Below are 26,264 nucleotides of genomic sequence, written 5' to 3'. Positions count from 1 at the left end.
TAAGACTGAAGATGTTTTGGTCCCCACATGTCGAATAGCAACCCTACCACTAACCCCAGCCTTAAAACCAAGTCAGCTGCAAAAACCGACTCGCACACTAAAATACAATCAGTAAAATCCATTCCATAGTGTAAGTAATAAAATCACTTGAGTATATCACATTCCACCCCGGATTTTATTCACCGTAACTTCACAGTTACTTCATCACCAAATCTGTAACAACAGTCTCAGTTGTGCACTGTAAACTGTCGTTTTCCATTTTAATCTGATAGAGGAGGATTTTACTCTGTTTTGGAAACCAGACCTGTAAAATAAAATACAATAAAATCCACCACATGCAAAAGGACAGCTACTCTTATAACCAGTTGTTATCATGAGAGAAACTTTTATTTTAACAAACAAACAGTGGATTTATTTGCCTTATAAGCCTGTTTAAGCTCTAACTCAAACAGTGAGATATCAAATACTTAGAGTTTTGGCCATGCTGGCAGTGTGGCTTTGAGGATGACAGTATCAGCCTTTTCAGTCAAACAATCTGATCAACTGTGAAATATTTTACTGCTTCACTACTAGATGAATTCCACTGAACTTTATTTCTGACATCTGTGGATAGATCATAGTGACTTGGGGATGCTTGGAATTTTCCTCCAGGTATTGCTGTGTAATTTAATAACCATTTAGGTATTAAGGTTTTCATATAACAATACGCTGTTCACCTGCAGTAAGTCATTTAAAAATGACTTTTTTTGATTACATAGAGAGATGAGCTTGTGTCTGTCACAACATTTCTTCCTTAAAATAGTATTTGGTGAAATGGACAGCAGTTCATTTAACTGTAATTTGTTCCTTTCTGTGTGACACATTTTAAGATGCTCAGCCAACCAGAGAAACAGAAAAACCCACACATTTTCTGTCATTTTTTTGATGGTAGACAGTGAGCCCTTTATGTACTAGAGCCTGTAAGTTTCTGTTTTCTCCAGGGCTCCTCCTCGGAGAAAACAGAACCTTACAAAGGTTCATAATCGTTCTACTTTCCTGAATGAATCGATGTTGATTTAGAAACATAAACTTTCATTCATGTTGTTTCTTATGTTGTGGTTTAGGCGACGTATTCGCCATACCGTGACCGCATCCCACTTCAGATTGTCCGGGCTGAAGTGGAGCTGTCTGCTGAGGAGCGAGCCTATCTCACTGCTGTGGAGAAAGGTAAACCTTCTCAGTCTTTTAGTAATGTCTTTAAGATATGTAATAGTTCTCTCTACACCTTCATTCTCCTGATCCACTCATCTTTTAAATGATACTGTGTTGATACTGGTGATTTCCATGATGGCAGCAGCTAGTCAGACTGTGCTCCAGCAAAATGTATTGTGTCATCTTCTCAGCATGTGCTTTTGCAGATTTTTGTGAGACCTTACTCTACTGAAAAAGATGAATCTGCAAACAGCTTAGTATGACCCATAGCAAGGCTTGACATTAAGCTTTTTAGACCCCCACCCCTGTCACATCAGAGGTTGGCGTCAAATGACCTACAGTGAGTTCAGACCCCCTTCACTTTTTCCAATTTTGCTATGTTGCAGCCTGAAACTACAGTTGTTTAAATTCATTCTTTTTTTATAATCTACACTTAATACGCCATAATACCAGTGAAAACAAAATTTTATAAATGTTTGTCCATTTTTTCAAAAGAAAAAATTAAATATAACATGTACTTAGTATTTAGATCGTTTACTCAGTACGTTAAAGTACTGTTCCTTTGGCAGAAATTACACCTTCTTTTTGGATATGACGCAATAAGCTTTGCACACCTTGACCGGGGGATTTTCTCAGATTCTTCTTTGCAAATCCTCTCAAACTCACTCAAGTTGGATAGGGACCACTGGTGAACAGCCATTTTCAGGTCTCTACAGAGATGTTCAATAAGGTTCAAGTCAGTGCTTTTTCTGGGCCAGTTCAGGACATTCACAGAGTTGTCCCTAAGACACACCTGTATTGTCTTGGCTGGTTGCTTAGGATTGTTGTCATGTTGGAAGGTTAACCTTCAGCCCAGTCTGAGGTCCTTACCACTGACAACAGGTTTTCCTTAAAGATATTTCTGTACTTTACACCATTCAACTTTCCCTCAACCCTAAACAGTCTTCAATCCCTGCTGCTGAAGGACACAGCATGATGCTGCCACCACCATGCTTCACTGTAGGGATGGTATTGGGCCCCTGATTAGCGATGCCTGGTTTCCTCCAGACATAACATTTAGAATTGAGCCAAAACCTTTCAATTTTATTTCATTAGACCAGAGAATCTTCCTCAAAAACCTGCATCCATCCATCTATTTGGGTCACGGGGGGGCAGGAGCGTATCCCAGCTGTCATATGGCAAGAGGCATGGTACACCCTGGACAGGTCACCAGTCTATCTCAGGGCCAACACAGAGAGACATACAAGTACTGAGTGTGGATTGAAAAAAGGGAAGAGTGGCTGAATACTTTCTGAATGCACCTTATATGATTTGGCAAACCTTTTTCCCAGTCAAAAATATGTTTTTGGGGGGAACCTAACATAACAAGATTGTTTTCTGATAACATAATTCAAGAATCAAGATTAAAACAACTTTATTACTCCCAGGGTAATCGCAGAGGAATTGCATGTCCTTGTTACAGCTGCTCTCTGCTCTAAAAAGAGAAAGGAACCACACCAACACAAAAGAAATATGTATGTCTGTCCAGACAGTACTCCATGCAGTGGTTGGGAGGGACTATCCAGGATTCAGAGGAGTTTAGATGGGATCCTACTCTTAGCACCGTTCAGCAACAATAACGTGTTTAATTTTGTAACTATGACTACAGTTGTTTAGTACCGACAGGGAAGTACTTATTTTTTTACCAAGACCACAGTCTTTTTAATAACACTAGCCATCTAGATTTTGCTTTAACCCAGCCAATGCTGTGATGGTTCTACAATTGTGTTTACCTACCTGTGTTTATGTTGTTTCATGGCTTAGAACACCTGCCAACAGTGCTATTTTTACACTCCTAATGTCACAGGAGCACTATTTGAAGGGATACCGCAACGGATTTCATTAGAGCATAAGTAACAAACAACCTTTATGGGTGTTATGGGAGTTATTCTCTATTTCAGCACTTTTTAAATTATATTAGCATGTCACATGATACGTGTCTCTATATCCTTTTGTGAGTTACACTTTAATGCCCCCTTCAGCTTTGTCTGAGGGAATACAATAAATAAGTTTGTCTATATTTGAAGTGGAATTGTTGCCTGCCAATAGAACTGGGTAAGTAAAGCATATTAAACCACCTGTCTGGTCTTTTAACCATTGAGCCCTCCTTCTTCCCCCTTTTCCTCAGGTGATTATGCAGGAGTCAAACATGCCCTTCGTGAGGCAGAGGTCTACTACAACATGGATGTAAACTGTCTGGACCCACTGGGCCGCAGCGCACTCCTCATTGCCATTGAGAATGAGAACCTGGAGATCATGGAGCTCCTGCTTGACCACGGCATCCACACTGGCGACGCTCTTCTCTACGCCATCAGGAAAGAGGTGGTGGGTGCTGTGGAGCTGCTGCTGTCTCACAGAAGGCCGAGTGGAGAGAAACAGGTGAGTGTTGACATCTACGTGCTTAGACAGAGTGTAAGAACTTCAGTTATGTTCTGTAAGTGCTGTTTAGTAGCAACTGAACTTAAAGATCATAAACATGTTTCATCTCAAACCAGAAAGACTTCATCAGTTCTGACTAACTGGCTAGAGAGGCAGGCCTGTAAACTCTGAAGTTAATAAGTCATTGTCCCTTTAATGGTCACCTAGGGCTTGTTGTGTTGTTAGGGCTTGCCCTAATTTCATGTGCATTGGTGGAGACAAAAACTTTAGGCTATGAACGACTGTGGAGCCACGATGGAAGTGATAAAAGAACTGCAATGTGTTTGCTAAGTGGTGTCGTAACCCATCTCCACTCTTTAGAAAGCGTCCTTCCTTGACATAAATTGCCTCTTTAAGACGTAATTTAAAATAACGGTTTTCCCTGTCCAGAATTTAGACATTGCTGTCTTCAAAGGAGTGAACCTTGTCAGATGCAAATTGTCAGATGGCTTCTGAGAAGCTGGCTTTCCTGTGTTGCGCCATGCATTTGTGAAGTGGTTGTTTAGTTTCTCCAATGTACAAATCTGTACATTCATTATTGCATTGGACTGGCTATACAACATTGCTTTGCTTATGTCTAGGCGTTTTGTCCTTGAGTTGGAGTTTTTTAGATACTCCAGCAACATACAGTGGATTCGATAGAGTTTGAACGGCCACAGGTTTTGAGGGTTTCTTTGATGTGATTGAGTTCCTTCTCCTTTCCCTCTACCCTACTTGGCACACTCTCAGCCTGGATGTGTAACATTCTGATCAGTCCCAGTTTGTGCTCCAGAGGGTGGTGTGATTCAAACAGTAAATATTGATGTGTGTGTGTGTGCGTGCATGTGTATACTGTAGACCTTAGTGTTAAGGCTTGTGTCTTTTTCGATGTGTACTGCACAATCAAAGAAGGCCAGACAATTCCCTGTGACATTCTCCATTTGAACTTGATGTTTTTGTTCACTGCATTGATGTGTTTCATGAAAGTTTCCAGCTTCTTTGTACAAATTTTGACTGAGTTGTTGGCTCTGGCTGTATGTCATGTAAGTTGTTGTTCCTTTTAAGTTGTGAGTCAGAGTCAGTGCTCTTTGTTTGTGTGGCTGGGTGTGTCTGAGTTATAGGTACCCTGTCTGATTGGCTGGATGGAGGGGCATTGCCAGGAGCTGAATGGTCCATCTTGCACTTCCTAGAGTTTAAAAAATCTGGTTCCCACCAGCTAGGCTGGCACCTGTTCTTGTCCTTGGCCTCAAACTGTTTTGAGCATATTCTGAATTTTGGAGATTTTGAGGATTAGTTGGATTAGTTGGGGATATTGCCATAGTTTTAAATAGTATTGCTTATCATCATCACAATCTTGTAAATATTACCTGTAAATAGTATTAGGGGTGAAGTGCCATTTTCTTTCTACTGTTTTCTCTTGTTAGCTTTTTGTTTGTTTCTTCTTAGGGGCTAGTTAGCACTTAAAATAGAATTAGACTCTTTTGTTTGTTGTTTTGGCCTTGGTTCATCCTGAGTTACACTGCTTCCCTTTTGTATCACATTCTCTTAGTTGTAGAAATAAATATCACACTTAATTGCCAAATGCACTCCTACCCCCTAGATAGGGGCATACTTGTTGGCCACAACTGGGGAGAAAGTTGAACCCATTGTTGTGTTTCTGTCTGTAATAACCATTGTTATACTTGGAAGTAGGTTGTAGTCATGTAGAGGTCGTATGTGCACATATGTGGTTTGCACTGTGGTTGGTCTTGACTGCCTCACCAATGGAAATGCATGTGAAGTGTTATATGACATTGTAGGAAACCTTTATTTCCTCTGGGTTTTCGTTTTCGTATCTTGTTGGTTTAGTCCTTTGAGTGGTTGATGTGGTGGACAGTGTTGCCTACCTGGGGGTCTAGTGTGATGGCCAGATGTTTTACATTGTCGTAAGTAACTGAGTTGAGCCTGAAAATAGGTGGGACTTGATCTGCTGACCCACTGTATTTTTGGGAGTCAATATATGCATGAGTTGACTTCTTCTAGGTATGAGTGGTATCATTGGGCTTGGTCAATGGCTTTGTAAACTATTAGTCATAGCCACTGGTATGAGGCCTTGAGGCGTGATCCTAGGTAGCAATTCACTTTAGACTTGTCATTTTAGTGCTATAGACTTCTGTGTTCATGACCACTGTGCATCTCTGTTTGTCATCCGGCAAGATGGTGATGCTTCAAAGAGGTTGGAAAGAGGTGTTTTGGAACTACCAAGTGCAGCTGATACCTTCATCATGAGTTGCTCCTCCTCTGCTTCTGTCAGTTTGTTGTTTTTTTTTAAGCCCCTTGGCTTAGACATTATTTTCTGGTGTTGTAAGCTTTCTGTTAGACACGTTCTTTGACCATATGTCCTGTGGCTGTGTAATGCTTTCATCCTGTTCTCTTTTAGTCAGTTGCTCTGTTTTATATGTTTATTGTGATTGTAATGTTTGAAATTTGCAAGTCTGTTGTTCTTTGCTCTTAAAGTGTTGTGACAGATTGCCTTTTGCACAGATTGAGACACCTTTTCCATGTCTACACTGGAAAGATGTGATTTAGGTAACTGTATTATCTGGTCCACTTTATCTTCTATTTCGTCAATTATGAAAATGACTTGTTTTACTCTTTCATTGAGAAGCTCTTGCTGGGCCTTCTGTAATATATTGTCTGCCATGTGGCCTTTCACAGCAGGTCTTAGGTAAAGGGACAGGGGCTTAATGACTCCACAGAGTTTATAGGCCTGCATCTTGAGCAAGTTAATCAGAATTGATGAAGTCTTTTAAACTGGGGGCAACACACTTTATGACTGGTCAGGAATGACTGGATGTTCTACACTTTATTCCTGTGTTCTTGTCCAAATATGGTGGCAACCGAGAAGTGTGACTTTTGAACTTAGCAATTTTTGGGTAAATGAACAAAAGATGAACAAAGGAAGCAAAAGTCCCGATGTAAAAGCGAGAGTGACGCTGCAGAAGGAAATGAAGGTGAAGTAACTTTATAAAACAACGGTATGTTTAGGTAAATCTGTAGTTACTGTAGGTCTACCTCCGTAGTTAAGTCATTACTCGCCGATATTGTTTGTCGTTCTTATCTAAAGAAGGAGGGTTGAAAAAGAAAAGACAAAGAGAAGACAGCCACAAGGAGAAATTTTAGAAAGGAAGAGACCTCTACATTAATTTCTGGATCTAAGGCTGTGGGTTCCACATCACCATGACAACCAACCCTTGGCCAAAGCAGAGGATTGTGGGAAGTTGGATGAGGATGAGAACAAATCTGCTCTTGCTCTGTTTCTGTTTCTGTTTCACATTTTCTTTTAATTCATTTGCTTTTATCCATGTTTCACCTGTCAGTATTACAGTATTATTTCCCCATCTCCATCTTATAATCTTTCACTTTTTACACTCTTTAGTTTTCTATCACTGCTGTTGAACAGAGTGCTTTAGTCTTTTGTAGGTTTAGTCTTTAAAATATAAAATGTAATTGCAGTTAGGCCTACAGTATACACAGTCACTTTGGAAAGGATAAACACGCCATCCCTTTATGCCCAGTTTCAAAATTAAACTTTTTTTTTTCAAACAAAACAAATAATTAAAGTGTTAAAAATACAAATAAAAATGCCAAGCTAAGACATTGCTGGAGTGACTTCAGGACAACTTGTCCCTCATGGGCCCTGCCCAAGGCCAGACTCTAGTCCAGCACAGCATCTATAAACAGACCTGAAGATGATAGGTCACTGATGGAATGCTTTAGGGGACCAGCCAGGAAGAATAGGATTCATTTAATTAAATCTTAAGTATAAGAAGCTTGTAGCGACTACCTGCTGCCAAAGGACTACAACATATAAACAGCAGAAATAACAACAACAGAAAAGAGGTTTGATTACATAAAGTAAATCAAATGTGTTTTCACTTTCTCATAAAAGACCATTGTATGTAGACTGATTGAAAAAATTGCAATCTTTTTATTTTAAAAAGTGCATGAAACAACTTTTTGGAAACCCAAGCCAAATGTTAATCTAACTATGTTTAAACACTTTGATACAGTCAGTGACTAAACTCTGGACCTCATGGACATCAATTTATTCTGTGTTATCCTTCTGATGCTTTACTGGTTCTTCACCACAGTTGTTTTCACTATCTACTTGTGGTGTTCGCCTTTTAGTGTGGGTGATTGATTTTGCCATTGCAGAGCTGGACAAATTTACAGCATGCCTCAGTGTTTCACCTAGAATATGTTGTCAGGCACCGTGGCAAGACAATGATGCCGGCTTTGCGTGCATGTACTAAAATATTATAATTATTTATTTTTCAACACAAGACTAGAGAAAAAAACACTAGAAAAAATAAAGATATATATATATATATATATATATAAAGATAAAATCCACATAATTACGTTTATCCGTCCATCCATTATTTTTAACCGCTTCTCCTGTTAAAGGTTGTGGGGTGGCTGGTGCTTATCCCAGCTGTCATTAGTTGACAGTTTGGGAACTGTGCACCCTGGACAGATCAGTCTATCTCAAAGAGAAACAAAGAGACAAAAACAGACAACCATTCACACTCACATTTAACCCTATTGGCACTAGAGTTAACAGGTAATATAACATTCATGTCTTTGGACTGTGGGAGAAAACGGGGGTACCAAGAGGAAACCAACGAATGCATGGAGAGAACAGGCAAACTCCATGCAGAAAGGGCGCAGCCGACAGATGGATTTAAACAGCTGTGAGGTGGTAGCACTAACCACTCGGACCCAATGCTGCCCACATAATGAAATATATCAATAAAAACTATAATAAACTTCCAAGTTGTCGCAAACTGCAAAATTGAACTCCTCAGCAATTTAAAACACACTGCTCATTTTCTGATCATGAGCATAGTATGCATGATTCATTGTTGCACTTAATTTTTCTTGGCATTGAAAAAAATTGTTCACCCTGGCATCGTTGTGAAGATTCTCCCAAAAGACGCCGTTTTCCATACATTTTACCCGAGAGTCCAATATCCCTCCTTTTTCTGATATATTAAGGACTAGATTCATGTGGTGGGTGGGTGTGAGTTTTTTAAATTGCTCTTACTCAGCTGACAGGTAGAGACGATGCCTTTTCTCTTTGAGCAAAACTGTTGACCTTTCTGCCGTCCCTATCCATCTGACTCCATCTGACTCAATCGGACTCAGTCTTTTATTACCACTCTCTCTCCATCCCTACTCCAACACTTCTTTTTATTTGCCTTCCCTCCCTCCATCACTACCTCACTCCTTTCCTCTCTGTGATTAACTACAACCAAATGCAGTTTTTTCACAAGGAACGATGTAACAAGGCTAAAAGGAAGGAAGGAAGAATGAAGGAAGGAAGTGATAAAACATAGAAATGAGGGTGATGTCTGAGGATACAGATATGAGACTTGCATGAATGAAGGAGGATGGAAAACAAAGAAACAGTAAACAAGATGGTCATATGAATCAAAGCCAACAAAAACAGAGAAAAAGAAATGAGTTGCACTGAAAGGGGAGGAAGAAGAAGCCAGGAACATTGACAGTAAGTGAAAGAAAGGTAGTAAGAAAGATAATGAAGATAAGGGTTTCTGTCTCACTTAATAACTTTCCTTTGATATGTGATTTTTTTACTGTCTCTGTGTGAAGGAGATCCAGTTGATGAATGTGTACACTTTCATTATGCCTAGGGATGTGAAAATAGAAATGTGTTCGAAGAAAGTAGTTTTAGTTATTTTATGTAATATAATTTTATTTCATTTCTTGTTTGTCTCTGTATATCTTCACAAAAAGACTGAATAGTGAAAAAAATCAATAAATCCTGAAAATGGGTTAACTAACTTTTCAGCGCAAACTACTGATTTCTTTTGTGTAACTTAAAGGTACTGTGGTTATTTTGCAGCTTTTATGGGGTTTTACCTCTACTTCCTCTTAAATTGCAAACAGTGCAACAAAGAAAACTAGGTTCCCTTTAATTCCCTGCAGAGCCGATGGGAAAATCTTCAGCGTTGGCTGCTGTAGCTCAGCAGGTCTGATCCCTGACTTAAACTTTTCGCATGTCAAAGTGTGAAAAGATGACACTTTAAGTTCATTATTGTTCCCAACAATTAATCCAGCACATTTTAAGGTAGCTCCCATTAGCTGCCCATCACAGTGTCATAAGGTATAACGCGCCATTATTTAGAGACAGCTGCATAAACTAAGCAGCCTTTTGTCTGGAGGAAGGTTTGTACTCCTGCTAGTGTGTTTTATGAAGTACTGTATTGAACAAAACTAAGTGTTTTTGTTTGTTTGTGGAGCATAACAATATGTCTTTAATTTCTTAAATTCATTTTAAACTAAATCTCAAAGCTGAGTCAGGCCAGGCCCAGTTTATATTACAAGGCTGGGTCCAAGTTTATTTTTTATTGGTTCTTGCACTCTATGTCACTATGCCTACTGATTGATTTATACTTAATGAAAAAGGTTTGTTTGTCAGAGAGAGAGAGAGAGAGAGAAACAGTTTATATAGTGAGCTCTGGAAAATAAATCTGCAATGGAAAGCAAATTATTTGCACTTTTCATTTTATTTTCAGTCTAACTTAAGGCTTAACAAGGCATAATACATTTTAATTCATTCATTCAGCCTTTCACTCTGCCCTGTCTGGAAAATTTAGTTGTGCTTTTGGAGATATCGGGTCAAACCTTGTTGTGCATATATATGGCAGAGAAATCACCATTATGCAGGACTCTGACTGGAAATATCAGATTTCTCTATTCCCTTACCCCGCCCTTGGAAACCAGATCTCCGATTACATAAAGATATTCAGATTTCTTAACTATTAAGTCCATGTAAATACACTTATGGTGAGCAGAGGGTTTTCATTGATGTCTAAATTAATGTTGGTAAACTTAAACAAGCACTTGGTTCTTTTTGTACTTTCTTTATGTTTTCTTCACTGCATGCTGACCAGTCACTCCCATACCCCAGCAATGCATGGGCTATGGTGTGGCTTTGGACATTTGTGTGTTGTAATCACAGGTTCTGTGCAGACCCCGTCTTGCCTTCTGGATCAGGTCCCTTAAAAAATGTATTGTTTGGATTTGTCATTTAATATGGGCCGTGTGTTGTGAGTAGCCCTTTAATAAAAACCGCGTTCCACCTAAATTACGCAGATGATTTTCTTTATGTTGAGTGTATCTACCTTTGTTTTTAATTATTCAGTGTGTGTGTGTCTGTGTGTGTGTTCTGCCCTTATCTCTTCGATAAGTATGTGATGCCCAGGTCGTGGCAGCTGTTCTCACAGTACTTATCACGCCAGGAAAAAGAGTGGGAGAGAAAGAAAGAGAGAGAGAGGCAGAGATCAAATGAGGAAAAGAGGTTTTGGCATGGGAGAGGGGGGTGGAAGAAAGCAGTGAAGAGATATGGCAAAGGAGGAAAGAGAGGAGGGAACGCAGATGGAAAAAGAAAGTTGACAAGGAGGACAGACAAAAAAGATGGAAGAGAGGATGGTACAGAAAGTAGAAGGAAAATGGAAGAATGTGAGCAACAGACTTGGAAAAAGAGGAGGTGACGAGACTCAAAGTATAGAGACAGGGACTGAAGATAAGATAAGAAGGATGAGGAAAAACACTCTGCCGCGTTCTCTTGCTGAGAGATGAAAGCAAATTCACACATATTCGCTCCACTTTTTCCTCCTCCCTCATTCCCTCCTCTTCCTCAAGTCTGGTCCTCTTAGTGCTTCTTCTGATGTCTCGCTGTCGACCTTGTGTGTGCATGCTAATATCATAGAATTTAAATGTTTTATGTTTTGCGACATGCAAGCATGTTTAAATTTTTATTCCTAATTTGGCAACACTTTTAACAAACCTTTATTTGGCATCGATATGTTTTAGATAAAAATATAATGAATGGTTTAGTAATATAATGCATTGTTACCATACAAATGTTTACTTTTCAAAAACAATAACTCTTCTTGAGGGTACCCATAAATGGAGGCTGATGTATACATACAAACATGAAGTTTCAGTTTTCTTAGAATATTTTCTTTTCAATGTCAGTAGACATAGTTTGTTGTTTTTAAAATTGATTGCACAAAGAGATTTTCCACTTGGTACCTGTACAATAAATCCCACACATCTATTCCATCCGGCTGGTGCTTTTATGGTCACTATAGTGTTGCCATGCAACCAAATAATTTTGGGGGGTATGTGGGACTTATCCACATGTAAACCCTTTTTTTAACTTCCCTCCAGTATTTTGATGACTTTTTATGGCATTGTCCTGACCCTGAATGTCTGGTTTTAAAATTTTATGTTGCATTGCATGCAATGCATTTTGCAATGTTGTTAGGCATTGCAGAAACAAATGAACAGTGCAAAATCACAGACAACCACAGGGTCAGTGGTTCAAACCCACGGTTCCTCTTCCACATGCCCAAGTCTCCTTGGGCAAGACACTGAACTCAGTGAGAATAAACCTCACTGTTCTGAATGTTCTGACTAATAGACACAACGTGTCATGCAAACATGCTTATATCACTTGGTTTATACTGCACTAATGCTACCAATAAGTGTGCTTGTTTAATATAACTCTAGATGCACTGGCCTCTGTCATAGGGATTTGTCTTGTCAGTTGTACCTTGATCTTCAGCTATTCTCCAGTGTGTATACTGAGAAAAGTGTTGTTAATGACTTTATAGTTTGTGTTCCAGTGCAAAGTTGTATGTGATGCAGTGTGGTTCAGAGAGAGGTTTGCATTGTCTGGACATAATTGCAGAATTCACAGCAATTAGCTAAATTTGCATAACATGGTGGTTTTCTACATTTTTTGCATAGCAGCATTGCTAGTTCCTTAAGTTAAGTGTATGCAATTTGTTGTAAATGGCTTGTTCATAGAAGCATAACTCTATTTAAATTTAATTTCCGAATGGTTGTTTTCTTTTTTGCCTATAGTGACATACAAGCCATTGTACTTTAGTAATAAAACAGTATAACCAGTCTTCTGTGAAAATGTCTTAGGCGTTCAGTCAATTCAGGACATAATTAAGAAATAAATAAAATTCTGGTGATGATTCTTTTCTCAAATGCTTCCCAATAATTTATACAGTTTTAACCAAATGAAAGTGGGTTTGATTCGATTTATTCTTTGTTCAGCTTTTTAGTTGTATAACAGTGCCACATGTAGAGCTAATTTATGGCGTTTTATTTAAATAATAAAAAAACTTTTAAAGTATTGTTTTTGTTCTGTTTTACCGCCAGTGAATAGGAAGTGCCTCACCACAATACTGAACTGAATTATAAACCTCACCTTACAATACAATAAAGCATACTATTAAAAAGTGTTTTTTTTTTTTTCTTGGTCTTCCCCAGGTTCCTTCACTGATGATGGACAGTCAGTTTTCAGAGTTTACACCAGACATCACTCCCATTATGCTTGCTGCTCACACTAACAACTACGAGATCATCAAACTACTTGTACAGCGGAAGGTGATGACACTGAATAGTTACACTGAAGTTATTAGTACAACTTATTTTAAGTTTTGCATTTTGAGGCTTAATCACAACAAATAGCATATCAGTAAATACAAAAAAAAAATGAATAAGCTACATTGTAATTTATTAAATTTAGATTTAATTTAATTACTTCCATGTTTGCTGCCATGATCTTTTAATATGCGCTTGTTCTGTGTAGGTCACAATTCCCAGACCACACCAGATACGATGTGACTGTGTTGAGTGTGTCTCCAGTTCAGAAGTAAGTGGTTATTTATCTATTTCAATGCATGTTTTGTTTTGGTACACAGAAAAATGTATTTGTTAACTAGCTGTAATTACTGCCATTTGTACACTGAGCACTGACTTTAGCTACTTCACTGATAAATCACCATCTTTTGAGATTTTTGCACTAATACCAAAGAATGTTCTTGAATGTTGTTCATATCGAATGGTGCCATGCAGTGAGGCTATTGCCTGTGGAGTGTTCAGATTACAATTTATGAGTTCACGTCAAAAACATCTGGGCCCATGCCACAATATGTTAAAAACTCCTATGCCATATTCTATGATATAGTACTTGTGGGGTTAAATCGAGCATTTAAGTTACCTCACTGGCATAGTACAGACAGTACAAACAGTAGATTATAAACAAAATTAGAATTAAAGTGCACTAACATAGACAAAAGACTGGTGTCAATCTGAATGATCATACAGTTTCAGTATTTGGACTGTTTTAGTTCTAATATCTATTGGACAGTTTATTTAGTACATTATGGTGGACTTTTAAATTATAACTTGCAGTCAAAAAACTTACAGAATTTTACAGAAAATATTGTTATTCTATTTTTGAGCTATAGCTTTCTTCATTTGACTTCACACAGTCCATATGTTGATACTATGAAAATGCAACTTCAATATACAGAAATTAATTGTAATGTATAGCTAAATGTAAATTAAACATGATGATGCTGCAGACCCGTACATGACAACATTTTCTTTATCCGGACCTTCTTAAATTATAATTGACTACCCTTATTCTAGGAGGCATGAACTAAAATGACTGAATCTGAACTGTGGGAAACTGTATATGTTTTTACAGAATGTTTTCTAACATTTTTTAGACAAAACCACAGCTAAGATAGTTGAAAGATGAATAGAGTAAATTTATTCATATGGTCAGATAATTAGCGAACAGTCAAAGAAGATGGGTTTATTGAAGAGGTCACGGAGAGGACAAGCAGTCACAGTGTGTCATGTTTAGAGAAATGCTTAAGATCACCTTAAGCACTGTTGTTATAAGGCCTAAAAGAATGTAGGAGATACAGGGGTCTGGGGTCACAAGCTCTACAAGTAAGATACAATAAAATTATTTAATTGTTTCCAAATTCAAAGAACAAACAACTTTAAAGGGACAAGGAATGAGGACTGCCCACGTTTGAGACATACAAGTCAGAAGACACCAACATTCTTATGTTCTTCTTCATTAAACTGTGATGGTTCCTCACGCTGAGTTCTGTCTTTAGTCTTCCAAGATCTAGTAACACTTGACTCGGGAAGAGGGAAAATTTCTATAACAAATATTAAACAGTAATAAAAAATATTTGTTAGTTGCTACTTGGCTGTTGTTCATTATTTCAAAGTTTATCAAGTGCATACAATTAAAAGATTCAAAATCGAATACATCGTTTAATAGGAGAGAAGTGATTGTACTGTCCACAAGAGTGGAACTCTTTATACTTTGCTTACAGAAACATAGAAAAGAAAGAAACATTAGAAAATGCATAATAGTGAGCAAAGATGCTAACAAATTAGACTATACATCAAAGTAAAAACTAAAAATTCAAATGAATGTATGAACACATAACTTTAAACATAATTTCAAATCTGTTTTCTGCAATCAAGTAACAAAAACATACAGTGATGTCATGGTAGACATGTTGATTTTACATCTTGCTTCAAATCTTAATAATGACACATTACTTTTTTCTGTGTGTTGTATTATTCCTCTGTAGGTAGACAGCCTCCGACATTCTCGCTCTCGACTCAACATCTATAAGGCTCTGGCGTCGCCATCGCTCATTGCACTTTCCAGTGAAGATCCGATCCTCACTGCCTTCAGACTGGGCTGGGAACTCAAAGAACTTAGTAAGGTATCAATATCAATGCCTTTTTTTGTGTTTCCTAATAGAACCACCTTCTCCAAGCCACAAGCAAACTCTGCTGGAGCCAAATCAAACCCTAAACTCGTTGGGCCGTTAAAATCTCCCAATATCATTTAAATGCACAATAAGTGAAAGGTTTGTCTTAAGTTCTTTCTTCATTTGTGCTGTAATAACTTTCTAGTAATAACTGTAATAACTTTAAAACTCTGGTTCTACAGCTCTAGCTACATAAATAACTCATAGATTATTATTTCTGTAGCTTTTTTGTTGAGCATAAGGTAAGTTTTATCTTGAGTAAGAACAGTTCTCCTCTTTCCATGCAGTCTCCACAGCACAGGCTTCAGAATAATTTATGTCAAATAGTACCTTTGAGTTTTACCCTCTGTGATCTAGAGACAGAATCAAATAATGGAAATCTGAGTTATGGACAGCTAGACACTCATCATAACAATGTTTTTTACTTCTCTCATAACCTCTAATGTCTTCTTCTCCTCCTCAGGTGGAGAATGAGTTTCGTCAGGAATATGAGGAGCTGTCTCAACAGTGCAAACGTTTTGCCAAGGATCTGCTCGATCAGGCCAGGAGTTCTAGAGAGCTAGAAACGATTTTGAACCACAGAGACAATGACCAGAGTGAGGAACTGGACCCCAGACAGTGCCATGACCTGGCCAAGCTAAAACTAGCCATTAAATACCACCAAAAAGAGGTAGGGACTTACCTTGCATAGTGACTTCTATTTATGGATAAGTTTTTGTTCTTAAATTTCCCAAACCTTTTATATGAGACCGCAAATACAGCTTGAAAAAAAATTGCATTGTTGGTTATGTAAATCCAATATTTTGAACTTGCTTTTTCACATTACAGTACTGTTGGAAATTGGAAGTATGTGTTTTATCTCCGTGTGTTAGTTGTTACGTACAAGTGGACACATATATAGCCATCTTATTTTTTTATGGGCAGGTTTGCAGCATGCTTCTTAGGAATGTTGAACTGTTTCTGCAACTCTTTGGCCCAGAGGCCAAATTTTTTGGCCTTTAGTGATGTTATAATTCATGTGACTAACTGAAGATATGTTAGTCCCTTCAGGTTGTTGTAATCACAACAATCCATCCATCCATCCATCCATGCATTATTTGTAACTGCTTATCCTGTTTAGGGTCACAGAGGGCTGGAGTCTATCGCAGTGACAGGTCGCCAGTCAATCATTCATACTGTCACTCACACCTACGGTCAATTTAGTGTCACCAATTAACCTAACATGCGTGTCTTTGGACTGTGGGAGGAAACCAGAATACCCAGAGAAAACCTGAGCAAGCATGGGGAGAATGTTCAAATGCAACACCGAAAGGAAGCAGCCGGCCGGGATTCTAACCAGGGACCTTCTAGCTGTGAAGCGGGAGCGCAAACCACTTCACCACCATGCTGCCCCGGCATCAAATAATTCAACCTTTCCCCCATGAATTCTGTTTGAGCTATAAGTTTAAAACAACATAAAACATCCTAACATGCATCACAAGGTTTTTCAAGCTTTCATAATATCAGAGATTGTGGGGCACAACAATCTCAAAAAACTGCGCAAAAACCTGGGGGGAATGACCACTATTTGCTAAAAAGGAAAAATCATAAACATTACAGACATAGCATCTTAAAACTCATGTTTGGATAACACGAGTTTGAATCGTCAACCCCACAACGTAATGAAATCAGACCTGCTTTGTTGCTGCCACTAAACAACCTCCTCAAAATCCTGTTACAATGCTGTGTTGATCCACCAAGCTGAGCAGTGATTAGTGTTACGATACTACAGAGTATGTGATTATTTGAGCATTGTGAACATTAACGTTATATGAAACCAGTTTCAGGTCTGTGTGTCTATTTGAAAGCGGGCTACACACACCAGCAGAGCATAGAGACAGAGGTGTGGTCATGATTATTTGTGCTTTAGAATGTAGTCACAGTGAAACCATCAGAAAGTAACCGTAACCACAGGTCCCTCTCTTTATTTCTACCCTGCTCAGTCACTGTCTCTTTCTCTGCCTCGTTCACAGACAGGAGGGGCCAACTGATCAATGTTAGTTTCTGTCTAATCATTTCACAAGGTCCAGTACCTATATAACAGACTGAATGTCCTTATAACTGTAACTATGAGTAAATCAAGTTCAGCTGTGTAGCGGTAGATTCGTTAACCAGAACATCATTAGACTAAACAATCTGACAGACCGCGGCAACAAGACGCAGCCACCATATTGTTTTTATCATGTCTATTGAAGCCTATGATGTCCTGGTGGTTAATGCAACACATCTAGGAACTCACTGGTTCAAACCTACCTGGGGTTTTCTTAATATATCTTAATGTAATCTATCGGCTCACCAGTTTTAACAGAAATTTTTATTTTCTGACTGTATGTTTGTGTTCGTGGTTTTTTTAGAGTGACAGCTGCAGGAGGACAGAGTATAGGAAGTGAGAGGGACACAGTGCTCAGTTCCCACTGTCGATCAGCTGTGTGTGTCTCCTCTGTCTTTTTCTCTCCCCTTGAACTGTAACTTGCGCCTTGTTTATAGGTTTAGTTCGACTGAAATCAGTGCCTCGTATAAGTCTAAATAATCGGTTTTCCACAGTTGATTTTTCGATTCATTTTCAGATCACCAAAGTTAATATCTGTGAGCCAGGCTTCCAAAATATGTCTGAAGTGGAGGAGAAATCAGACTGTTCTTCTTCTGCATGCACATGCAGATTTCCAGTAAGCTGGTTTCTTAAGTGCATGTGAACCACAATCAGAAACCACAGTCAAAAAGTTCCATGTCTAGGGAATAATTTCACCGTGCTGAGCAGGGCCCATGGTCAGTTTTGAGGAAATTATGGACAAAAAGCGTTTTGGGAAAGCTATCATCAAAGAGGCTGCAGCGCCATACATCAGATATTATTTTGGATCAGATCACTGTTTCTTTCAAGACAATGACCCATTTCTATCATTGCTGGACAAGTGCAGAGCTGCACACATTTATTCATAGTAATTGAAATCATATTAGACCTAATATGATGAAATAAATTATTGTTTAATTAATTATCAGGCCTACTTAGTTAAGTCTGTTAATGACCATGTTTAACCACGTCTGTGTGTCAGCCTGGATGCCACTCCAACGGCCTCTACATTTTACCTGAAGCGGTCAGGAAAGTAAATAATGAATGTATTTATATTTAATAATTGTAATAACAGAAAATAGTTCCATACTGAAATTTGAGCCCCCGCCATAAGAAAACTCTCTGCTTCAATTAGCTTCCAGATTTGTGTCATTTTTTAATGAAAAGATTCTTTTGAAATGAAATAAACACATGGCTTCCAGAGTAATGTAAACTGACTTAAGATTATTTGCATGCACAAGGGGAGAATGGTTTAAACATTATTCATTATACCTGTCAGGGCCCCCTGACACTGGAGCCCCTTTCAGACATCCACTGGAATTCTGACATGACAGAGGGGATATGTGTGAATGCAAATATCTGAGTGAAATGCTGTTGACATTATCTGGTCTATATCTTTCGAGCCCCTTAGTGCAACGTCTGTAATCTGTGCATTAACTTATGCGTGTAGTATGCTGCTCTGTCCTGAATCATCTGAAAGATTAAAAGCCAACAAGTGGGAGTATTGATGACATTTCTACCACGTTTCCCACAGATTAAGTTTTATATCAAATCGTGCCTCCTGTGTGCGTTGATCACACACGTAAATTGAACAGATTTGATTGTGTGGACGCTTCTCACTTGGGCGATCACCTGCCGGTTATTAGACATCAGGGGCTGCAGTCACCTGCCCCTGTTCTGCTTATCTGTGGTAGATACTGGAGGAACAGAACCTAAATGGAAATTTTAAACATTGTTTCCAGACTCCATTGGCAGGTGGTTGTAAAGTCTTGGCCAGCTAATTTATTTAAAAAGGGACCGCCAAAACATTAGAACCACCTCTTCTTGTAATGCACTTCTGTACGACTCCACTTACCACTTTGACCTCAATAATAAAACATATAGTAGAATTATCACTTTTCTGACAGTTTCAACCTAAAAACGTAAGTCGAATTCATGGCAGAGCCAATGTACTGAATTGCATTAAATTGTACAGGTGGTCATAATGTTATGCCACATCAGTGTACTTAATATACATACTTAATGTATATATTTAGGTTGCTGGAAGGCTAAATGCCAACAGCAGCTGTTAACTGTAAGTTCTGTATATTACTGTTTATGTGTACTGGCAGTTATGTTTCATGATATTGAAAATGGGAATCAAACTTGCAGTCATTTGAGGATAATGGACACTTGAACCTTCTGGCCTAGTTACGTCTGTTAACACACAAACTTGCACACACAATTCTGCTGCACACCAAATTCTTGTCTTTGAGGATTTGAGGCACTTAGTCACTCTCCTCATGGGATTTGTCATAGGAGAGTGAGAATACAAGAGGCGACATGCAATAGAAACAGGCTGAGGAAAGCAGATGGAGTGTTAGCAAGCAGGTAAGGTGCAGGGAAAAGATGGGAGGATGAATGAAACACTGAGCAACAGAATAGTGTGTAAGCTCATAGAAAGTGAAAGCAGATTATATCAGTATAAAGAATAGAAAGCAGGAGGGAACAAAGCAGGACATGAATGAGAAAGGGATAGAGAATTGATAGGATAGAGGTAAACAAAACAAAGTTAGAAAAGCCCAAGGTGATCTCAGTCTCTCTCCGTCTGTCTGCCTGTCTGTTCCCTGCTGAGACAGAGGGATACTGCCAGACAGAAAAAGAAATGAGTGAAAGGACAGAGCTAGGGGAGTTATGAGAGGATGACAGCAATCACCAGATGATGTAGAGGAGGGAGGTAGGTAGACATAAGAGCAGGAAGTAAAGTACTTTCAAACTGTCTTTGGGTGCCATAGGTGACCAAGGTAAAGATCTGAAGAAGAAATATAGAGTCTGTGTACGAAAGACTGGTGAAAGGACTGGCAACGCGTCTAAGTTTCCTTGGATAAGGAATTACAAACTTCTGCGGCAGGGATAGAAGAGACTGTACATGGCCTGGGCCATAGCTCAAAATTTGTTCTCATCAGAGCAACTTCATCCACTGCAAACTCTAGAAACTTATTTATAGATAGCATTTTAAGTGGCCAACAGTGGAATTTTGCCTGCGTCTTGTCATGGTGGTATTAAATTACTGCCAGTTAACGAAAGAGGATTAACAAGTTATGAAAAAGGTTGGTACTATAGAGTGGATTTCTTCTACATTGGAAACATGGACGTATCAGTTCTTCCCTGATAGTTTTCACAACTTTTTAAAAGTTATGTTTCAATTACATTTTTGTTAAGCCATTTGATTTATTGAGGTTGCCCAAATTCCTTTCACTTCTAGGGGCTCCTACTTCTCGGCAGTACTTTATGATTAAATATTTTACTGAACCCTGTAACAACAACCCAGCCATTGTTTATTCAGAATAACAATCAATTAACATTGTTAGTGAGCAAGAACTTTAATCTATTGTATCATTAATTATTAGCTTTAACCGTTATTTTTACAATGATTTGAAACTAAAGGTGCACTATACCGTTATTTTCAGTGCTGTAGACTTTTTTGATACGGAGTACTGATATGACTACTTGTAATCATCATAATAATTATCATAATCATTATTATGCTTGTGATTACTATACAATTACTATGGAGTGCAGTGATTTTGGTGACAGCTTTTATATTCATCTAAAAACTACTTACTACTGTACAGCAGTGTAACCTTTTAATTGTGACCTTTCTTCAGGATAAAAATATTTTAGGTTAGATAAGAAATACTTGTTGGTCAGAAGTTCATGTTTCTCACACAATGTCGTACCTTAGATAGTAATACACTAATTAAATATCCATCATGCTCCTTGCAGTGTGACTCAGAGAATGTACTAGCGTCTGCCTCTTCTGAAGTTGGCTGCTGCTACACCTTGCTGGGAAGTATAATTAGATGCAGCTATTGCAGAGTAGTAATTTGAGCAAGACTTGTGCAGAAAGTAGAAAGTCTTATTTTTCAAAATGTCCTATGGTGTTCTGGGCCTGCAGTACTGACTTTCAGCTCTAAAAATAAGGCATTCTCATATTTAGACTGCAGGTAGACTAGAAGAAAATGAGCAGTGTGATGAGAAGATTTCTGGAATTGGAGAGCCACTCGCGAAGACAGAGGGCATGAAGAGCTGGCAGTAGTTAAAGGGCAACTTTACCAATTGTCAACTTTAGCAATTGTCAAATGTTGTCCTTACTCTTATCATTTACATGAATTTCTCTGTACAATCCTAAATTTGGTGGCATAAAAAGATAGTTTTAAAGTCTGCAGACTACAGTTGTCCTTACATTTGCATTTACATTTAGCCATTTAGCAGATGATTTTATCCAAAGCGACTTATAAGTGAGGTGCAAGGCAGCAACAATTTAAGTCAAGGAGAAAACATCACAGCGAAGTCCTATCAGAAAAGTGTTTACATTTCATGAGATGCAAGAAAGAGCAGAAAAAAAGTAGTGTTTTTTTTTTAGTGAGAGTAGTGATAGAATAGATTTAGTGTCCTGACTCTTGTTTGGCAGTATTTCCTCCCATAGTATTCATAGCAACTAAAAGTCACTGTACTGATGGACATAGATGCAGGGAAGAAGAAATGAAAGAGGAATAGTCAGAGAGGAAGACATGAAAACAGACAAAAATGCAATTTATAAAATGAACAAAAATGGAGACACATCTGTCAACAAAAATCACTTATATCCTTACGTTTTGGTAGGGTGAGAGACATAGGAGTGCAAAAAGATAGGAGGAGAAAAACTGAGAAAAAGAACATGGCAAGTTAATGGGTTTTGGAAGAGTGACAGATGTCAACAAAAATGTTTCTTCAGATGTCAGAGAGAAAAGATGGGATGGAGGGAGAGCAAGGGGACAGATACTTGTTCGCCAGTAGTAGGCACTCTAATATTTTTACCTTAACAAAATCAATTAAAAGCTGTTAAAGTGAAACACTTTTACTGAAAAAACAACCACCTACCCACTATAAAATGGTGTAAAAACAAAGCTTTGAAATATTAAATTTTATTTGCTTACTTCTGTGCCTCATAACCAATTCTGTGGTTAATACTTGAGCAAAACGGTTGAATTGCTAAAGAGAACAAAGAAGAGAGTCCAGCAGCCTTTGAAATAGTTAGGCTTTAAAGGAGGTGTAGTTAGAAAGGACGCAGACAGGAACAGTGGCCTCTGGATGCCCCAATAAAAACAGATGTTGACAATCAAACAGATGCCACATTAGCCTCTCCTCATGCCCTTTGTGTGTATATGTGTGGGCTCATTATTTAGGTGTGCATGACTTTCGGTGAACATGCAGATATTTTTGTTGTGTGGGTGTGTGTCTAAGTCCTGACGCCGTGTCGTCCTGTGTTTATGAAATTTTGTCTTTTAACTTGTGTATCTGTGTGTGTGAGTGTGTTCGTTTTAGTCTCAGGAGATAGTTGATGAACACTGTCAGTGCAGTTACGTAAGCGTTCCACTTACTGCAGCTTTTTTTCTCCTCTCTCTTCCTCCCCTCACATCCTTTACCTTTACAGTTTCAGTGTCGCTCTCAACTCTCTATTACTTACAATCAGCTCATCTTTCCTTTTTCTTCCTTTTTTCCTAATTACTTTCAGCTTTGCCTTCTTTCCATATTCACTAGCTGCATCAGTCTCTTGCTCCTGTTCTCACAAAATCTCTGCATTTTCCTGCACTCTTGTTCAATGTGTTTTACTCTTTTTATGTCTCTGTTTTGCGTGTCCTTTGGTGTATTTGTCACTCGGAATAACCTCCTTTTAGGTCTTTGTACTGTTCCTTCATTTATTTGGTATGTGTGTGTATGTTCATGTCTTTTTTTGAATGTGTCTGTGTGTATTTTCTGCATGAAAGCGGTCGGGGTGTCACACACTCAGTGCTGCCGTAATGTTTCACCAACACCAGGCTATTAGAGCAAATTATATAATGCTGTGACTGTGTGCGTGTGCTGGGGAATTGAGACATACATATTTTTTGTTGTCCCTGTATTACCAATAGAAAATGACAATGTTTGAGCTCTGTGTCTCTTTCACACACACAAACTCGCGCACATACATATGCTTACATAAACATAGTCACATGAATTCCTGCATGTACTATATTCAATAATGCATTATTAGTGCCTGCAATTAAGAATTTGTGTTTTTAATCTGCTTATTGGAAAGTTTAAGCGCTTTCTCTGCAGGGATGAGAGAACCTTCACCTTTCCCCTCTTCTTGTTTGTTTGGTGTTTTCTATTCTATCACATACAGTCTGTCTCCTGCTCTCCTGTCTTCTCCTTGTCTCTCTTTGCATTTTAGATTCAGTAGATGTGGTCATGGTTATTGATAAATCTTTCAACCTTTCCTCTCATAAACTGAACAGAAAGACAGAGACGGAGCTAAGGGAGAGGGGGAGACTTAGTATGTGAAGTATAAGTAGTTACATAATGCAAAAGTAACTTTTGGTTTCAACTCAGTTGTTCCAACTTAATGGGTAAATCAAACAGATACATGCATGCACACTTAGCGACTTACCCATAATGCTTAGTTAATGCTAAGTAAATACTCTGAGTGGTTGTATGACACATAGCAGGCAGTGAAGTATGTCCAACCAGTCTGGCTAAGTCTGATAAATGTTGCAGGGAAATGGGTGGAATATATTTGCTTGAATGTCATCACTGAATGAAAGAAATCTTGCTGGCTAAACATGTCCAATAAAGAAAGGTTATTCACTTTGGATACATTGTGACCTTGCATGTGTCACTGTACACTTAATAATTAGTCGATTGCTTCTTATGCTTCTAGTTTGGGGAGTGAATGTGAGTTTTTTGGCTAAAAATAGAGAGATAATTTGATAAAAGGGAGGTGGAGACAAGTTTAATACCATTCATATACATATACTCCTCAAACTAGAACCAAATGAAGCTATTTGAAATAGCCCTTAGTTGACAGTTTAGTGTGATTGTAACCTATCTTTGGCTTTTACACTGGTGGTTTGCCAAAGAAGATACATGAACTCTGGTAAACTTGGGTGGGTATCAGTTGAATGGATTATATATTAAGCAATTAAATATTTAAGCAGGAAAATGCAGATAAGTTCATAATGGAAGAAACTTGCAGCACTACTTGAATGATCTGGACTAGTGTATGTTCCTGTTACAGATCTCTACTATGACAGCTTGAATGACAACATGCTGGGAGTAGTGTTGGGAAAAAGCTATGGATTTTAAGAGAAGAGGCACTTTATTATCAGATAACACACTGCTTTTTTTGGCAGTAAGTTTATTGTATTGTCATTGGGTTTTGTGCTGGTGGGCTGCTGCAATTTATTGTTGTGTAGGCCTGGTGTATGTGGATTATTTCCAGATTAGATGTGTTTTTTTTATTTCTAATATTCTGCATGTTCAAGGAGTTTTTCCTTTCTCTTTGAAGAAGTAATAACTAATGTACAACAGTGAGTCAGGTCAGGTACAGGCGTGTTGTTAAGCATGTTTTCTCCAATCAAAACTGCAGGTGGGAAAGGACCATGGGCCAGACAACAATCACAATTTTGTCAAACCTAAAGTGGTGATGTCTGTCAGGATCAAACAGAACCATGGTTCAAGTCTCACTGAACAGTTAAGATCTTCATGACAATTACAAAACAAATTGAGCCAGGCCATAAGGCTGGAGATATGATATTTAATTTCAGCTTGGTCCAAGGAATAAATACAGACTCCAAACAAACAAATGTAGAAATACATAAGTATTAGTAAATTAGTAATGCCGTTGCAACACTATAGTGGCAACTAAATTATTCTGTTCTTAAAATGTATTTGTTTTTCAAATGGCCAGATGCACACTTCTCCACTAAGATCCTGTGTATCTTTTAAAATTCTATCTTTTGAATAACTAACAAAGCAAAATAAAAAGTAAAGTTCATTGGCATCCATTAGACCACACTTTATTATTCATGCTGAAATTATATTTACTGAGCTTTACCACCAGGCCATTCACACTTTTAATAATTAAAGATGCCATGTAAATGTGAATTCTACATGGATCATTGACGTTTCTTAGTGTTGAGGCAGAAGTGCAGTGACAAGATAAACATGCATGTTTTCACACACCACTGCACATATGCACTGACTCAGACATGGATGTAGACTCTCATAACACACCACAGTTTTATCGAATGAAACTGAACCCCTCAGGGAAACTGCTGCTCTGCATTAAATTCTACTAAAATAAACACATATGGTAAACCACTGCAGGGTGTGATAGTGTAATGGTCAGCCTACTGTTGCATCAAAGAATAATTACTGTCCTTTTTTTTTATTATTTAATCATAATTTTGTTTTTAAAAAAAAGCTCATTGGAGGAGAAGAAGTAACAAAGGCAGTTACAGGGAGTTACGTAGGACAGTAATAGATGAAACAGCACCATGAACCATGAATGAGATTTTCCTCAATGTGTTGCTTGGTAATCTTATATGGTGTGTGTGTGTGTGTGTGTGTTATTCACTTTGCTCTGCTGCATAAAGAGGGTGAGAAAACCAAATGAAAGTGATGAAGAGTTTCTGTTTATGATATGGTGAATAAACAAGGCACGATCTCGTTAAGCTTGGAAAATAGTGTATTAAATGTCAACATTCACTTCAAAGTCAAAGCCAGCTGACCCTGGAGTCACAGGGTCTTGTCAACATAAAGCTGTAATTTTAACTCTGATATGAAAGTATGACGTAGCCTACTTTACTTCACTTTCAAAGTGTTGGTTGTCTCTTTTCAGAATGTGGACATTGCTGTCTTCAGTGGCCCTTGTCTTTCAGATGCAGATGGTCTGCTGAGAGTGTGGAGAATTTGACTCAGGTGACATACATGAATGCCAGGTATAAGAAAACCCACAAATAACTATGAAAATGTCAAAGACTAATCAACATACATAACAGAGCATT

General features: G+C 38.2%; 1 protein-coding gene across 2 annotated transcripts in view; it reads left to right on the top strand.

Moving 5' to 3' along the window:
• The window catches only part of trpc5a (transient receptor potential cation channel, subfamily C, member 5a), a 136,024-nt gene that overhangs the window by 60,140 nt on the left and 49,620 nt on the right, over positions 1 to 26,264 (top strand). For both annotated transcript variants that reach the window (XM_067524847.1, XM_067524846.1), the window contains 6 exons: positions 1,104 to 1,206; positions 3,359 to 3,609; positions 12,985 to 13,101; positions 13,307 to 13,369; positions 15,123 to 15,260; positions 15,772 to 15,978. In XM_067524847.1, the coding sequence (XP_067380948.1) occupies positions 1,104 to 1,206; positions 3,359 to 3,609; positions 12,985 to 13,101; positions 13,307 to 13,369; positions 15,123 to 15,260; positions 15,772 to 15,978 (879 nt within the window). The remainder of the gene's footprint in view (positions 1 to 1,103; positions 1,207 to 3,358; positions 3,610 to 12,984; positions 13,102 to 13,306; positions 13,370 to 15,122; positions 15,261 to 15,771; positions 15,979 to 26,264) is intronic.

The sequence above is a fragment of the Channa argus genome, chromosome 12 (genome assembly GCF_033026475.1).
Source record: "Channa argus isolate prfri chromosome 12, Channa argus male v1.0, whole genome shotgun sequence".
Lineage (NCBI taxonomy): Eukaryota > Metazoa > Chordata > Actinopteri > Anabantiformes > Channidae > Channa > Channa argus.
This window is presented reverse-complemented; position numbering and strand designations above follow the sequence as displayed.